We start from the raw sequence: 18,289 nt of genomic DNA, 5'->3' as shown, positions 1-18,289 counted from the left end.
AACAGCAGATGCAAAGTTATTTTCGGTAATAATAACGCTAAAGGAATTAGCACAGCTATGTGTTAAACGTTTACTTAGTTTCCGAGAGTTTTCAAGTGCATAACTATACGCATCAATCTTTTCTTTCGTAGATGAAGTGTGGTTGGTTCATCCTCTCGATTGAGGAGTTTTCAAGAATCAAGAAAGGTTTGAACGCAGAATGTAATCGTGAAGATACAAATGATGTTTAAGACGAAATCAAGTGGCAACTTGAAGAATTGTTTAGTTTCATATGTTATAATCAATATTTTAATTCCTTTTAATTGTCCAGTGTTATTAGTCCACAGTCGATAGTTCACAGTTGACATTCTAATAATTCATGTCTATTTTAATATATAATATTCGAATTAATTAATACGTGTCGTGACCCGTATACATCTCAGAATCGATCACAACTCAAAGTATATATATTATTATAGAATCAACCTCAACCCTGTATAGAGAACTCGATCATTACTGCATATAGAGTGTCTATTGTTATTCCAAATAATATATATAAATGCGTCGATATGATATGTCAAAACCTTGTATACGTGTCCCGATATTTAAAGTGCGTAAAATAAATAACAGAATTTAAATAACGATAAATAAACGCGTAAAGTAAATAACAGAAATTAAATGACGATAAATAAAATTACGAGAATGTAAATTGCGATAATTAATTTGCGATAAATAAAATGTAATCAGTTAGCTAGGAACAATTAGTTAGGAATAGTTAGCGTGGATTCTTAACAAAATTTCTCATAGTTATTTCGTTTGTTTCTAACAAATTTTATCTTGTCCAATGTTTTCTTCATTATGCCACTTGTTGGATTCGGATAGGTCAAAATCCAATTATGAGTTTGAATGAAAATAGTTATTCTGCAGTGAGCGAATACGTATATCTGTGGATGTAAGTAGGATAGTAAATGACTGTTGGATCAGATTCGAAGAACGTACAATGTAATTTATTAATGTGAAATCAAAATATTCTTCGGGTATTACCTACCCTTTAAAATATTTTCACCATTAAAAGTTTGTACAAAAGAATTTTTAATTCCAATCTTTATGAAAATATACTTGCATATATATTTTCCTCAGATGTAATCATGGATTTAATAAGTCAATATGATATTAGACTCATTTGATTTGCCGTTAGAATAAGAATATATAATCTCTAAAACATTAAAGATTATATAATTGCCATGTCGAACGAAGATAAATAATGTAGAATGATTCGTAGATCGATGATTGTACTCGAGGTACAGAATGAGATGTTGAGAATGTAATGTTGAAATTTATGTTGTTGGTTGTACTGTTGATGCAGGTGATGTTGCTGGAGCTGGTACATTTTGCACCATTATTCTCCAAATTAATTACTCGAGCGCGAAGTTCGTTGACTTCTTGTATTACTCCGGGATGATTGTCGGTCGGAACGAGCGAATGAATAAGAACTAGGATTTGAGATAGTATATAGTCGTGACGAGATACTCTATAAATGAGGTTGAAAATGGTGTTTCGAATAGCTTCGCCGGTAAGTGCTTCAGGTTCCTCGCCAAGAGGTGAATTCGATTAGTGGAAGGGATCGCCTTCTGCGCGTCTCCATTGATTAAGTCGACTACGAACCCATCAGATGAATTGGTTGATTCATTCTGGTGACACTGCTTTCGGAGCTTAGATGAAACTCCAAATTAGAATAGCTGTCGGAATCCGATGGATTCGAACTGGTTGAGGGATTCGTCTTGTACGATCAGATGAAGGATTTTCGATAAGAAATAGATTATAGGATGTAGATTAGTATCCTGCAATACATAATTTACATATACATATATAATACTAAAATCTCATAAGTTACGGAGGAATCTACGGAAGCTGTCAGGCAAAGATAACAATAACAGATACGCTAAGATATGAATTAGCAGATACGCTAAGATATGAATTTTGTCTATACACTTTTCATGCAGTCAATGCAATAAGATGTGTCTAGACTAAGAATAATGAGCAGGTAATTTACTAAGGATGATAAGCAAATGATTTCCGACTAGAAATGATAAGCAAAACTTATAACATGCAGACACGGTCGGAGTCCAGACTCACTAATGCCTCCTAACGACTTATCAGTTAGACACACTAATGCAGACCTAGTTCGCTAAGACCTCTGCTCTGATACCAACTGAAAGGACCCGTCCTAATCCATCCTGACGAAGTCCATATCGATTATAAACGATTCACAACAGTTGATTACATCGCGAGGTACTTGACCTCTATATGATACATTTTACAAACATTGGATTCGTTTTGAAAAGACAATCTTTCATTACATCTAAAGTTGACAGACATGCATACCCATTTCATAATATATCCAACTATAATTGGCTTAATAATGATCTTGATAAACTCAACGACTCGAATGCAACGTCTTTTGAAATATGTCATGAATGACTCCAAATAATATCTTTAAAATGATCAAATGCACAGCGGAAGATTTCTTTCGTACCTGAGAATAAACATGCTTTCAAGTGTCAACGAAAAGGTTGGTGAGTTCATTAGTTTAGCATAATTAATCATTTCATAATTTTAATAGACCACAAGATTTCATATTTCCATTTCTCATAAACATACGTCCCATGCATAGAGACAAAAATATCATTCATATGGATTGAACACCTGGTAACCGACATTAACAATATGCATATAAGAATATCCCCATCATTCCGGGATCCTCCTACGGACATGATATAAATTTCGAAGTACTAAAGCATCCGGTACTTTGGATGGGGCTTGTTGGGCCCGATAGATCTATCTTTAGAGTTCGCGTCAATTAGGGTGTCTGTTCCCTAATTCTTAGATTACCAGACTTAATAAAAAGGGGCATATTCGATTTCGATAATTCAACCATATAATGTAGTTTCGATTACTTGTGTCTATTTCGTAAAACATTTATAAAAATTACGCATGTATTCTCAGCCCAAAAATATAAAGGGTAAAAAGATAAATGAAACTCACCTAATGTATTTTGTAGTAAAAATACATATGACTATATTGAACAACTGAACAATGCAGGGTTGGCCTCAGATTCACGAACCTATATCATTTATATATATATATATATATATATATATATATATATATATATATATATATATATATATATATATATATATATATATATATATATATATATATATATATATATATATATATATATATATATATATATATATATATATATATATTAACACATATAATTGTAATCAAACAAATTTATTTATATATATATATATATTAGTGATACAATTTTATATTAATAACTTGTATGTTTCATAAATGTGTTCATTTTATGTACTTTAAATAAATAAAAATATAGTTATAATATATGTATTAAGAATAGTTTTATATAACTAATAGTTACTTGATAAAATAATATTAATTTTAAAAATAATAATAATAATGATAATAAAAATAATAATGATAATAATAATACTAATAATAATACTTATAATTATAGTGATAATACTAAATAATCAATTTTAATGATAATATTAATAAAAATATTTATGGTATTATTAATACTAATAATATTAATAATGATGTTAATAATATATTAATAATAATGATTTATACTTAAACTTGGAGTCCATTAAAAGTCCAAAATTTGCTACTCCATTTCTAATCCTAAATAACCCAATCAAATTTTTTAGTCACTAGCCCAACTTAGTTTCTCCATCAACAGCCCAATAGGCCCAGGCTTATCAAGACAGCTTCTTTTAAAATATATATATATATATATATATATATATATATATATATATATATATATATATATATATATATATATATATATATATATATACTGTTGCCAGGTTTCGAACCCGCGACCTCCTGTCTAGCAACCCACTACCAAACCAATGAACCATTAATAAATTTCTTGTTTTAACTCGCACTTTTATTTATTTAATGTGTCCAAAGCGGTTATCACTTATAATTGTAATTATAATTCTTATAGTAATTCTTTTAATATTGTTATTTAATGATAATACTAATTATTAATGATAATGATGATAATAATAAAAATACTAATTATACTAACTATAAAAATCATATTAACATAATAATAATAATATTAATAATATTAATAATATTAATATTAATAATAATAATAAAAATAATTAATAATAATAATTAAAAGTAACGAAAAAAGAGAATCATACCATAAAAAAAATCTCAAGTGGGATCCTTAAAGAAAAAAACTATCACTGACTTATTTTATTTGGATTTGGTATTTGCAGTACATGACAATCATCATCATCATCATCTTCATACCTACATCATTCTAACTTTCCATAAACATCATCATCTTCCATTTATCCATTATCATCATCATCATATCATCATCACGAACACTTAATACCATCGATCATCATCATCATATCATCATCACGATCACATAATACCATCGATCATCATCATCTTTATCACCATGGAACCATCGTGTATATAATAATCTGTACCTCATTATCATCATCGTAATCATATCTTTATTCGTGATACCTTCATCGTCTCGATCATCAACATCGTTAACATCGTCATTGTGCATCACCTCGTCGAGCATCACCATAAATCTCATGGCCCTTTTCATCATCTTTTTCGTTTTCATCGTGTTTCACCATCGTTATCATGATCAAATCACCAACATGTTCATTGAATCATCATCCTAATCACCATCATGACTTTGCCATCACCATCATCGACTTTAATCATCATCAAAAACTACGTTATCATGTATCACCTCACATCATCATACGGTATCATCTTCATTCTCAAGACAGCAACAGAATTCGAGTAATTGTAGTAGCCTGGATCGAATGAAAACTAAAAGAAATATGGATGTTGCAGGTTATGGGTGGCGAATGATGATGGTTTACAAAGAGGAATAGAGAGAGAGAGAAGAGAGAGAGTGATGGTTAACGGTGGTGTTAAACGGTGGCTGTGAGATGTGGTGGTAATGGTTGCGGTGGTGGTGGTCTCGGATTCACAAACAAGAAAGCGAGATAGAACGAGTAGGTAAAGATGGTGTTGCAATGGTGATTCATAGTGTACGGTTATGGTGGCCGTAGATGCTCCGGTGGAGGATCTTGGTGGCGAGTGGTGGTGGTATTGGATAGAGGTGGCGGCCGGTGATGCTAGGTGAAGGAGGTGTGTAATCTGTTCTTGTATGTATATGATATATATCATATATTTTTATATCAATATATAAATAAAGAATGAGATAAAGGAGAAAAGAAAAACAGTGATCCTATTTGATTAATAGTTAAATCACGGGAGTTTTCTGCCGACACCAATTTCCCTCCTAGTTCTATAGTGTCCATTGCTAAACAGTTAATGTACAAAGTTGTTCCTAAAAATCCCAAATTTTTAGATTAGATATATTTAATTATTTCACTCATTAACTGTATGAAACCTGATCAAAAAGGTTCGATAATTATTTATTTTATGTTCCAATTTATATGTACGGAGTACTAATATTTAAACTTAAAAATGTAAAAATATTTTTAACACATCTAAAATCTTCGTAATCAATTTACAGTCCAACTTTTATTTCAATCATCATGAACATGTACAATATCTATATTAAAACTAATAAAACATCAACCGTGTGTTACTGACGTTTACTAATTAAACTCGAATCACTTATATTCTCTTTCTATATATAAACAGTTTTAAAATAGCAAAGTTAATTACTAAAACAATTATATTATATATTTTTAAACAATAGATTTAATATAACTTTATATATTTACAAGTAATATTTATATACATCTTTATATATCTATATATTCTATAGTTTCCATCAATCGCATTTTATTTTATTTATTTTACAATATAAATCCTAATAATCATATTATATTATATAATATTCTAAATTATATTTCAAATTATAAATACCTATTTTAAATATATATATGTTTTCTATTTACAAATAGTTGTTTGTGAATCGTCAGGAATGGTCGAAAGTCAAACGAATATATGAAACAGTTCAAAATTTTTGTGACTCAACATTACAGACTTCGCTTATCGTATCGGAAACATATAAAGATTAAGTTTAAATTTGGTCGGAAATTCCCGGGTCATCACAAGCATGGTCTAAGGGATTTAGGTGACTTGAGATAGGCGCCTAGACTTAGACTTTTTGTGTGCGCGTTATGCGGGACTTGTAGGACTTTGGGTCGGATCGGGTTTTGATTAGTGCATAGGTTTATGTGAACTAATCATGCACCATTGTTTTGTGTGGTATTAGAAATCGTCAAGCGAGATAGACGTGGTACTAGTGAGTTAATGCGATGTGCTCGCGTAACAATGATTAGCTACCATTGTTACGGGTTCAAATCGTGTCAAACAAGCGATGTACGATGAAGTTGAGCAAGATGGGGTAGTGTGGTGTATATGTATATATACATGCGTGTTATGTCTTTTCGTTTCGTTATTTAATCTATTTCATTTCTTAAGAATGAAGACGGAAGATGGGTACGGAACGGAAGAGCCTACTCATGAAAGGAGGAACGAGTTAATGGTAATAGTTGAAGCCGCGATTGAACTATGCGTCTCGGGTTTTGCCAATGGAGTTAGTCAAGTAGTCAAGGAGTCAATCGAAGGACGAGTAACCGAGATGGTCCGAGACCAAGTGACTAAGGTTGTAAGGGAAGAGTTTGAGAAGAGGTTCTCCAAACCTCAAGGAAGTGGTGAAGAAGAAGTACTTGCAAGGCTAGAGCCACATGGTGCTCCGGGAAATAAGAAGAGAGGTACGTCTGAAGGCGCTGGGAATGTGAAAAAGAAGAGTAAGGGAGGTTGCACATCTAAATGTTTCAATTGTGGTGATAGGGGCCACAAGATATGGGAGTGCACGTTGCCGAGGAGTGATAACGGAATGTGCTACCATTGTCATAAAGAGGGGCACCGAAGGTTGGAGTGTCCCGAATTGTTTATTGATCAAAGTAGAGGTGTAATTGAGGCAACTAATAGCATGAGGAAGGGAGTGTCGGGCTCCGGTGGGTTGAAGTGTTACAATTGTGGGCAACGGGGACATAAGTCTTGTGAATGTCCGTCGGGCAAAACTGTATGTTTTTATTGTCGGAAGGAAGGGCACCAAAGGTCTGAGTGTCCCGATCGGGCTAGTAATCAGATTAAGGAGTTACGAGGTTTCGTGCCTACATGTTATAATTATCTGCAACGAGGCCATTTGGCACGGGATTGTACGGGTGTACCTGTGAGCACGATCAGGTGCTTTATATGCCAGGCGGAGGGACACAAAAAGTCGGAGTGTTCCGAATCGTTTACTGACCGGGTTAAGAGATTAGAGCGCGACTACTTGATGGGTAGTGAAGCACAGAAGTCCAGCGATACTGCTTCAGGTACTTTCGTTTTGATGCAAATATGCCTTATTATTATTTGTTGCGTGCTGATGTATTCGGTTATGAAGTTGAGACTTAAGTCTCGTTACGAAACCTAATTAGTCTCGAGTGAACGTATGTTTCAATAGTACCCATATAAGTGCGGGATTAGTAATTACGATGATGGTGCACTAGGGTAGCGCTTGAGTCATTGACTCATGGGAATGCGACTTGGGGGCGAATGCATTAGTGCAAATACCTGGTATTGTTACAGGTAGCATTCCTAATGGAATTACCCTACGTTGGAATTGGATTGGCGATTTCAGGGCGTAAGACTTGGTGCAACCAAGCATTCCTTAGTGTTTGGGAAAATGTTTCTACCAAGCCATGGAGACGGGCCTTGGTTTTCAGATGTTGAGCGCGTTCGCTTTCGTGTGGAAGTTGATGAAACCGTTAAGACAAAGTGTTTGATCTAGACGAATGTTGGTAATGGGGTCTATGGGACCCAGCATTAGGTGTCTCTTTCATACCTACTAGCGTGGTATTCGACTCCGATGGTGTTACGGTTACATCGAACATAGGGTATCGGCAAGAAACCCATAGGTGTTCTAGTGGCGGTGTGGAAGTTACAAGCGATAGCAACTCGATGATTGCTAGAGTAATACTCGTATGGTTAGGTAAGTGCTTCGGTTAAGTAGCAAATGATAATCCAAAATCCTTTGTATGCTCAAGGGTGGAGCAAAGTTTGGTGATGTGCGTGTTATGAGATGCAAGACGGGTGAACCTCGTCTCTCTTTTACGAGGCGGTTGTGGTTTTGGGTCGTTAAGCTTGTTCGAGTGAGACCCGTAGGCTTTGTAGATTGTGTGTGTATTGTTGCTCGTATGTGAGTTTAACAACTGATTGCTTGTGTGCGCGTGTTATTGGGTTAGTATGCACCGGGTGTTATATCACCATGTGAGAGTACATGACGTGTAATCGTTTTATCAAGAGTGTTGTGTTTTGATTTGGTGTAGCCGCGAGAAATTAACCGAGCGTATAGTGATGAGACCGTGTAGGGCGTAGTCCCAATTGTTATGTGGAACTTATGGTAAAACCAATTAGGCCGTAACCAGAGTGTGGTAGTACGCTTGACGATAATAACATACTATGAGGTATATACACATGTTAATTAGCGGTTCGATTTCGATGGAGGTTTTGTGATTATGTGGGCGAGTGTTGTACGCTCTTGACGGCCACTCTTTTCTTTTGTGATTTTGGGGGCGTACCCGGTATGCCGTTCGAGAGGCATTTCCGTTAACCACGATCGTGTGTGGGCAGAGTCATGGTGGTTAACTATCCTTATGTATGTAGGTAACCGGGTTAATGGTTATGACAAGGTTAGAGAGGTGTAAGCCTTGGTGTTCCAAGCGCCTCCGTAGTGTTGAGTTGAAAGATAAATAGGCTAGCTATGCGGCCTAGGTGGGTAGTGACTAACGGTTGTCGCTAGGAAGTCATGGGCGTTGAGCCGTAAGGTTCGTTGGATTTGTGTAACCGCGTGTAGTCAGGTGACGTGTGACGCCGAGAGTAGACCCCGTAAGGGTTGAGTCTTTGGAGACTCGGTGTTAGAAATTGGAGTTGGATAACACAACGTCAGGTGCCTCCTTATACCTGCTAGTGTAACTTTTGACTCCGATGGTATGATTACTTTGGATTTGGGTACCGGTGAGAAACTCGAGGTTACAACCGTGGTATATTGTGGTGTTTAGCGGGCGTCAACACTTAACTAATTTGAAAGATCGAGGTTCGAATATCTTATAGTGAGTCCTTGGAAGGACTATTGAGTATGACCAACGCCGAAAAATGTAATGGGCGTTGTGGAATGTCGAAATTCTGCGGGGCGTTATCATCTTGACGGTGAAAGTAGGGGGTTAAAGCCCTAAATGGGGGAGTTAAGTACCGGAGGATGCGGAAAAAGTCCCTAACTAGTAGATGTGATGAGCGAACGGGTATCGCTGATATAGGAAAGAAAGACTTTGGTGGTAGTTAGGATGAGCACTTACCTTTGGTGGAATTCTCATACAATAATAGTTATCATACTAGTATCGGGATGCCACCTTACGAGATGCTTTATGGGCGAAGATGTCGAACTCCAATTTGTTGGGGTGAAGTAGGACAAAAGGAAATCGGGGGTACCGATTTGGTTTTAGAGACAAATAGCAAGATTGATATGATTCGAGATCATTTGAAAAAGGCTCAAGATAGACAAAAGTCGTATGCCGACAAAAGTAGGCGACATGGTGATGCTTAAGGTTTCGCCATGGAAAGGCATTATTCGGTTTAGAAAGAAGGAAAAGTTAGCTCCTCGGTTTATTGGGCCATTTAAGGTTTTAGCTCGTGTTGGTGAAGTCGCGTATCGTTTGGAATTACCCGAAGAGCTTGCGGGGATCCATAATACATTCCATGTTTCCCATCTCCGTAAGTGTCTTGCGGATGATTCATCTTGGGTGCCATTAGACGAGATTGAGCTAAATAATAAGTTAGAGTATATTGAGGAACCGGTTGCCATACTTGATGAGAAGGTCAAAAGGCTGAGACATAAAGAGGTTAGGACTTTTAAAGTTCAATGGCGACGGAGTAAGGGTTCCGAGCTTACTTGGGAGCCTGAAGAATTCGTGTTGGTTTATCTTCCTTCTTGTCATGCGGCTTGGATCGCGAGGACGCGTTCCGATTCAAGTGGGGGAGAGTTGTGAGACCCGAATATTTCCTTGTTCATATGTGTAATTAGGTTGAATGAATTGTGGGGTTTCTTTGTATATTTTAAAAAGAGAAAAGAATTCTGCCCAGGCTATCTGCGCGCCGCGCAGAATTATGGCGCGCCGCGCCATATGCTGCGACAGCTCACCCTTCTTTTTTAATTAGATATTTTGAGGGCAAATTGGTAAATTCACTAAAGGGCCGACTTTAAGGCTCTAGATTCAGTTTGGTGAGCCTCATAACACCATTTTCACCTACTTCACCTCTTCCAAATTAATTTAGTGAGAGAAAGGGTTTTCTAGAGTGAGAGAACTCAAATCAAGGAAGAAGAAGCCGATTTCGGGTCTAAGTGCAAGCTTTAAAGTTGTTCATCTATCCTCTAGCTACGTTTTGATTGTAGTGGTATGATCTAATCTTGATTTCCTAATTTAATTTTGTGAAAGGGTTAGTGTTAGGGTTAATGGTGAACTTAAAACCCACTTTGTTAGTAAATTGGGTGTTTTGGGTGAATTTGGGTCATGTAGACCTAAAGATGATTAACTAGGGTTTTTCAAAGTATTAATTGATGTTTATGAACTTAAATTAGTTAGTTAATTACTAGCACACCTAGAGATAAGTAAATGGGCGTTGTGTGGGTTGGTGGATGACCCGAAATGGGTGTGTTGACCTTAATTTGGTCAAATGGGTCAAAATGGACCTAAGTTAGTTAATGTTGTTGTATAATGCATAAACCTCGTGTTGAAATACGTTTTAAACCTAACTTGGCTAATGATTAGGGTTTTGGGGATGTTAACCCAAATATTAGGGTTAAGGGTGTAAATGGGTCGAAATTGCACCATGGGTCAAGATAACACTAGAATGAAATTTTAGTTGGTTGACCAACTTGAGTTTGTGATTGATGTTATGTATAATGTAATAGGTACGTTACATTGAAGATTTTCGAGCTTGTTTATCTTTCACAAAAGATTTTGAGGTGAGTGGAGTAATTATACGTATGTGTATATGACGCGTTTATTTGTGGGTGTTATGGTATGAACCATCGAGCCGGTAGTGCCATAACATGTGTGCGATAAGATGTGAACCACGAGCCGGTAGCATCGAGTGTGAACCACGAGCCGGTAGAACTATAAACTAGATGTGAACCACGAGCCGGTAGCATCGAGTGTGAATCACGAGCCGGTAGCACTATAAAATAATATGTGAACCACGAGCCGGTAGCATCGAGTGTGAACCACGAGCCGGTAGCACTATAAAAGAGTATGACTCAATTGCGTATGGTGTGAACCACGAGCCGGTAGCACCATAGCATTTATGGTTAACCATATTGAGATTGTCGATTATTTAGCATATTGTTGATATATATATATACATTGTGTTGAGTATATGTTAATGCGGTTTTGTGTTAATGTACGACTTGTTAAGTGTTTTGGGTACGATGACATGCTAATTGAGTTACAAGTTCGTATGAGGTATTTGGTGAATGTGATTGCAAATAGATGAGTTATATATATGTATGTGTAATTATTGCATTCACTAAGCTTTGCTTACCCTCTCGTTGTTTACCTTTTTATAGGCTCAGGTATGGACAAAGGTAAGGGCGTTTGTTTGGAGTAGAGATCCCGTCGTGTTAGGGGACGCTTTTGGAGATATTAGCTTTTGGGGTTTGACCGAGACTTGGGTAGTTTAACCCCAAACACCATGCTCGTAGGGTCGTTTGGTATTTAAACTTTTGCGGTCGAAACTCTCGTTATGTATTAAACTCGTAAAATGGCCGATGTGGGCTCCGCTTTGTAAAACTTATTTTATGTTTGAAAAGTGTTAGTTGTACATAATTGAATATGTTGTTAAAAGCGTTTTGTCTAATTATGTGGAGAAGTGGCCAATCTTTTTCACGTTTCAAGACTTTTTGGACAGTGAACAAACAAAATTATTTTTTTTTTTTAATATTTTTCGCGGGTTTGATGGTGGTTTGGTTTGGGTTGTTACACTTGGATTAGTTTTTGTTGATGAACTAATGGTCATTAATAGTATATTTAAAAATTAATTACTTCATCTGGCTTTTGCTTTAATAAGTAGACATAAATATAAATATATATATATATATATATATATATATATATATATATATATATATATATATATATATATATATATATATATATATATATATATATATATATATATATTAATTACTTCATTTGGCTTTTGATTTAATAAGTAGAGAGAAGAGAAGAGAGATATTGTTAGAGTATATACGGTCAACAAAATATCACACAAGTCCTTGATATATAAGACCAATTTAACGCGGCGTCAGAGGGGTCCCGTCAGACATGCTGGCGACGGGTGACGCCCCCTGACGCCTCTAGTGAGGCGTCACCGGTGACGAATCCGGGGCGTCAGTGAAATTTCTAACGGAAGAAAGAGGTAGCGTCAAGGGTAACGGCTATAATCCGATTTTTTGAATTTTTTTTAATTTAAATTCTATATACATTTATCTATATAAACTCATATATACTATAATTTTAACACACCAAAACTCTTTATTTTTCTTTCATTTCTATCAATTATATTATACGATTTATATAATTTCATGGCATCGTATTTACTTAGTTACGATTCTGATTCGGAAGACGAGCTTATTATTGCACTAATACAAGATTTAGAAGATGAAGATGAAGATGACGAAGTCGAATCCGAGCGTGTTTCAAGATCCCGAATTTATATTCCAAGAAATCGTGAAGAAGCCGGAGAAAACTTATGGAAGGATTATTTTAGTGACACACCAGTGTTTCCGTCATATAAATTTAAAAGGCATTTTCGTATGCGCATTGAACTATTTCTCCGAATATCGCAAGGTATTTCTAATTTCGATCATGATATTTCCGAGCATTTTAGATTTTTTAAGGAACGTTTCGATGCTATCGGTCGGCTGACTTTTACAATATTGCAAAAAATGACTTCGGATCTACGCCAATTGGCGTATGGAACTGCCGCCGATATGTTTGATGAATATTTAAAAATAAGTGAGCAAACCTCAATACTTTGTTTTGATAACTTTTGTAAATGTATTATTACATTATACAAAGAACGTTACATGAGATCTCCCTATGCATACGATGTTCAACGATTATATAGTAAACATGAGGAGAAACATGGTTTTAAGGGTATGCTCGGGAGTATTGATTGTATGCATTGAGAGTGAAAAAATTATCCCGTTGCTTTGAAGGGACAATACACTCGGGGTGATCACAAGAAACCTACCATTATGCTTGAAGCAGTTGCTTCTATGACTTGTAGATTTGACATGCATTTTTTGGGATGGCGGGTTTCAACAATGATATAAATGTTTTGAATCAATCCTATGTTTTTGATAAACTTAAAAACGGAACATCTCCACTCGCACCATTTGAGGTAAATGGTAATCAGTACACAAAAGGCTATTACCTAGCTGACGGTATATATCCTGACTGGACTACTCTAGTCAAAGGTTTTGCGTGTCCGACAGATGATCTAGTTGAGCATATTTGGAACCTTCCGTCCGCATTCCGCATCATGAATGGTTAAATTTATGTACTAGTTAAATTTTATGTAATGGTTAAATTTTATGTAATGGTTTTTAATTATATGTAATATAATTTGTATTCATAATAAAATAAAAAAAGAAAAAGAAAAAATAAAATTAGTGAGACCTATTTGACACTGGGGGGCGTCAGGGTTATTTGAGTGTCAAATGCTGACAGTGCCACGTCACAGGCAGATTGCACTTTTTGGCCAAAAAGTGAACAACCTGCCTGTGACGTCACAAGCAGGGTTATTCATGGTCTAAGATTAGCCCCCTTAAGTGTTTTATGATTTTATTTTATTAAGGTATATTTATTTTTTTCATTTTACTTTAGTTACAGATATTTTTAATGCAATTTTAAATTAAACAAATTTATAAAAATAAAATGTTATTAATAAAAAATTAAAAATTTAATATCACGTCACCGTCATCATTTCTAACACATTTTCCATTACAACTCCCTCTTTCCTTCATTGTCATGTCAGCGAGAATATCCAAAAAATACTCTTTATCCACACCACATAAACGCCACCATTATACATACGTGGTCTAAGTGGTGATATAAATGATAGAATGTTATTATTGAGTAACTAAATTAAAAATCTTAACTATTACCCTTAAGTCTACATTTATCAAAGTTAATATTTTAATAATATTGTATTTAATCATTTTAATTAAACATCCCTCAATAGGCTCAATTTTAATGAAATATTAGTGGCCCATATTTAATCATTTTAATTAAGCTACCTCAATTATTCTTCCAACCAAATAGTTTGAGTTACTTATCTTTCAAACTCAAATACGAAATAATATTAACTAAAACTTATTGTACAAGTTTACTTATCAATTATTTAAATAGTTCATATCATCGTTCATACTACAAATTTTATAATAGCATTTTTTTATTGTTTAATAGTTACTAAAGGTTTATAAATTAGTTATCTATATACGTATTTAACGAATTAAAAAGGGTTAGATATAGAAGTTGGCATATTTAAGATTTATTTTTTGACTCTTTTAATTGTCGAGTTTGAATTGTCGAGTATGCCTCACATATCGTCAAATCCTGCTTCGTCCCTGGTTAACAAAATATATACTTGTTGAATTAAGTTAAGTACGATATTAAAAGAAAAGGATTAAAATTAAATTTGGTAACTGTTCAAAATAATAGATATAGATATTCGATCTATATATAAGTCACGTATTATTTAATTATTAAATTAATTATGCAGAAATCTTTCTATTCAATTATTAATTAATGCAGAAATTTTTCACACGATTAATAATATCTTATCTTCTTATTATATTATATACCATATTATATTATATTATTTTCTGATAATGTATTACACATGCACCTTTGATCTGAAAACGTAAACCCTCACGAACCTTAATTTGTTCTTTTACCTTAATACTCGATCCGTAATATTATCTAATGGATTCCATCTTATTTTGTAGCGACGATATGAAGGTCGAGATTCTTTCTCGAACATCGTTGAAGACACTATACACTCTTCGTTGTACAAGCAAAGAAATTTGTTCGCTAACATATAGCTCGTATTTTTGGGACTTATACAAGCAAAGAAACGATATCGTATCTGGTTTTTTGATACAAAGGTGGGGTACAATCCCAAAATTTGCACCAGCTCGTGACTCAAAAACTCTGGATCTTAGTTTTCTGCCACATGGCTGTGACATCTTGGCATCTTCAGAGCAAGGAATTGTTGTCTTCCAGCGTCTAAGATATGGGACACTGAGGGTGAGTATGGATTACTACGTTTGTAAACCTTCTACTAAACAGGTTTTGCAATTACCGAATCCGAAAACCATTCCACTCTGTAATGTTAAATCAGTTGCTATCGTCTTGATGGGTTCTAATCCATTGCATTACAAGATCATTGGATTGTCTGAAGATTTAGATTATCGCAGGTAAGTATATAGTATTGTTTTATATATTGATGAATGATGATGATGATGATGATGATGATGATGATGATGATGATGATGATGATGATGATGATGATGACTTGATTAAAGTACGTAAAATATATAAAGTTTGTCATTCATATAACTAACTAAAAATTGCACTTTATTAATTTATTTAACTAGTTTATAACCCACGAATTCGCGGGATTTTGCAAAAGAATTATTGTAATGGGAGCAATAGATTTAAAGAACTATGTGTATTATTATTATTATTATTTATATACATAGTATATAGTATACATGATTGTTGTGGGATTAGTCATCAAATTCTGAATGTATCCATCAATTTTTGTCTTATCTTTAGAATATAACATGATTAAAGTTACACAAGACAAGTATAACCATGAAAGGGTTGTTTGAATTTGCCTTTTGGAACTGAGATTCGATGTGCAACTTAAATTTCAATAATTGATGTTAGGATGGATCTTGCTTCTAATCAGTTTCATAACCCTTAATTATTTACTCACCTCTTTAAACCTATCTCAATAGACCTTTTCTAAGATTTCACATAACATCTCTCATCTTTCAAGTACTATAACTTTTGGCATTTTATCTTTTAATTTTATAAAATTTCAGAATCTGCCAAACGCTCAAATATCTCAATATCCAATCATTAGATCCAAATCCATCCTCTACGTGCAGTGCCATTACAACATATCATCTGATTATTATCAGCCCATACAAAACTACAATTTACAATCTATAATTATTCTACAACAAATATTTTCGCATTGTTATGAGTACATTATGCAAAATATAAGCTGGAAAACAAAATCATTTTCACCTTTGATATCGAACTTCTTTACTGCTACTTCATCTCCGTAATCCACATCTAACCACTAAGGTATAAGACATTATTCAAAATGAGATTTTACTAAGCTCAAAATCTCAATCATATAATCAGTTTGACATGATGACAAAACATATAATTGTGAGTTAATTTTAAAGCACATTTAAGCACCCCCGCCCCTTGGTCAAACGGGTAGATGGATTATATGCCACATGTAACAAATATGAATGTAACCTTAGCTGAAAACTGTTAATCATTTGTATGTGAATAAGAAAGGAACTACATGATGACCTGAGTTGTAATGGAATGATGTTAATACAAGAAGAGGACACATGGTGCAGACCCTATGGACTTGTAAAAAAAAAATTTCACGAAGATTGGCTTCACTCTCACGAAACCAAATAGTAAGCAACAATGATCGTAGTTACCTTGTATCTATTTGGTAGAATCTACAGGTAGATCCAACATATCAGCTGTCTTTGTATCCTGCAAATTTCAAATACAAAGACCTTATTACATTTGAAAAGATAGTGATTAGAACAACAATGATCGTAGTTACCTTGTATCTATTTGGTCACTATAGAAAAATAATTAGTATTTCATAATTTACCCTTTCGGCAAAGCTTCCATGGTGAGTGGAACAACCCTCTGAGCTCCGCTTCTTCATGACGCAACTCCAAAAATATATTAGGTCATAACAAATATTATAATACACGAGCAATCAAGCCATGTATAAGCATACCCTTCCACCATGCATTATATATAACGCCTTAGAATCGGTGTGCCCACACTGTTGCACATTCGAGATTTGGTCGTATTTGATTCTGCTGCTTTTGGATGGCGTTACTTAAATACAATTCAAAAACTTTAAGGAAGTAATAACTTATTAACAATAATAAGCTATGGATATATATTATTTGAGCTGATCAATTGAATATTTGTTCATATACTCCAATTCAACCCATAAAGTTAATAACAAAAAGTACCCAGATGCAAAGTTATCCTTCATATATGAGTCAAATATGCCACCTCCAAACCCATTCAACGTTTATCCTGAATGAATATCAAATTCTGAATCAACATTTATTCGCTATAAAGTGTAATCATCAATGAATGCATTTATGCATCCATCTAAGACCAACTCAAATTAAGCATGATATTTCCTACTACTAAATGAACTTCAGTGAGAGCACTAATCTTGCTATTAGCTTCAGTTATTTTGATACATTACAATAGAAGTACTTGATCCAATAATCATCAGGATTATTTCAAGGTCTGATATTTTAAACCTTATGTTCTTGATATAACACTAATACACATTAAAATTTATATCCGACTTCATGAATCAAAATTTTGAAAGTAGTATTTTCTATAAGTGTCATATGGATACCACAAAGAAAGTACTAACCTTCAATATCTACAAACTAATTAATGAGTCAGGCTGTATTACCTATGACTAACATGAATATTAATCATACAACAAATAAAGATAGAGAAGTTACATTATGCCATTCTCTGATATAATCAAAAAAAAGTTCTAAAGTAAATCAAAGTTCTGTTGTGATTTAGCGCAGTTTCAAGACCCGAGAAATTAATAGAACAATTAAGCAATAAATAAAGACACAAGGATTTACGTGGTTCGGCGTGAGGCCTAGTCCACGGGCGGAAGCAGAGATGAATTTTACTAGCAAATATGGCAAACTCGAGGTTACAATGTATCACTCTAATCTAGGCTCCGAAAAATACTAACAACGTATTTGGACCACTCACTAGATTATAACACTTCCCTCGTAACTCACTCGTATAGAATT

The 18,289-nt window shown here is 34.4% G+C and overlaps 2 protein-coding genes across 2 annotated transcripts; both read left to right on the top strand.

The window, feature by feature from the left end:
- Nucleotides 1–12,730: 12,730 nt before the first annotated feature.
- On the top strand, nucleotides 12,731–13,336 carry LOC139840809 (uncharacterized). The gene has a single exon (XM_071831054.1). The coding sequence runs from the start codon at nucleotides 12,731–12,733 to the stop codon at nucleotides 13,334–13,336; it is 606 nt and encodes a 201-aa protein (XP_071687155.1).
- Nucleotides 13,337–15,137: 1,801 nt separating this feature from the next.
- Nucleotides 15,138–16,513, top strand: LOC139840808 (F-box protein At5g41720-like). The gene is made up of 2 exons (XM_071831053.1): nucleotides 15,138–15,631; nucleotides 16,450–16,513. The coding sequence occupies exons 1-2, from the start codon at nucleotides 15,138–15,140 to the stop codon at nucleotides 16,511–16,513; spliced, it is 558 nt and encodes a 185-aa protein (XP_071687154.1).
- Nucleotides 16,514–18,289: the final 1,776 nt, after the last annotated feature.

The sequence above is a fragment of the Rutidosis leptorrhynchoides genome, chromosome 4 (genome assembly GCF_046630445.1).
Source record: "Rutidosis leptorrhynchoides isolate AG116_Rl617_1_P2 chromosome 4, CSIRO_AGI_Rlap_v1, whole genome shotgun sequence".
Classification (NCBI taxonomy): Eukaryota; Viridiplantae; Streptophyta; class Magnoliopsida; order Asterales; family Asteraceae; genus Rutidosis; species Rutidosis leptorrhynchoides.
This window is presented reverse-complemented; position numbering and strand designations above follow the sequence as displayed.

Bases quoted from the DNA above. Each gene is read 5' to 3' on its own strand.
- LOC139840808 (XM_071831053.1), top strand. From the start codon at position 15,138: ATGGATTCCATCTTATTTTGTAGCGACGATATGAAGGTCGAGATTCTT. The intron at 15,632-16,449 runs GTAAGTATATAG...GCAAAATATAAG, and splicing joins GAAGATTTAGATTATCGCAG to CTGGAAAACAAAATCATTTT.
- LOC139840809 (XM_071831054.1), top strand. From the start codon at position 12,731: ATGGCATCGTATTTACTTAGTTACGATTCTGATTCGGAAGACGAGCTT.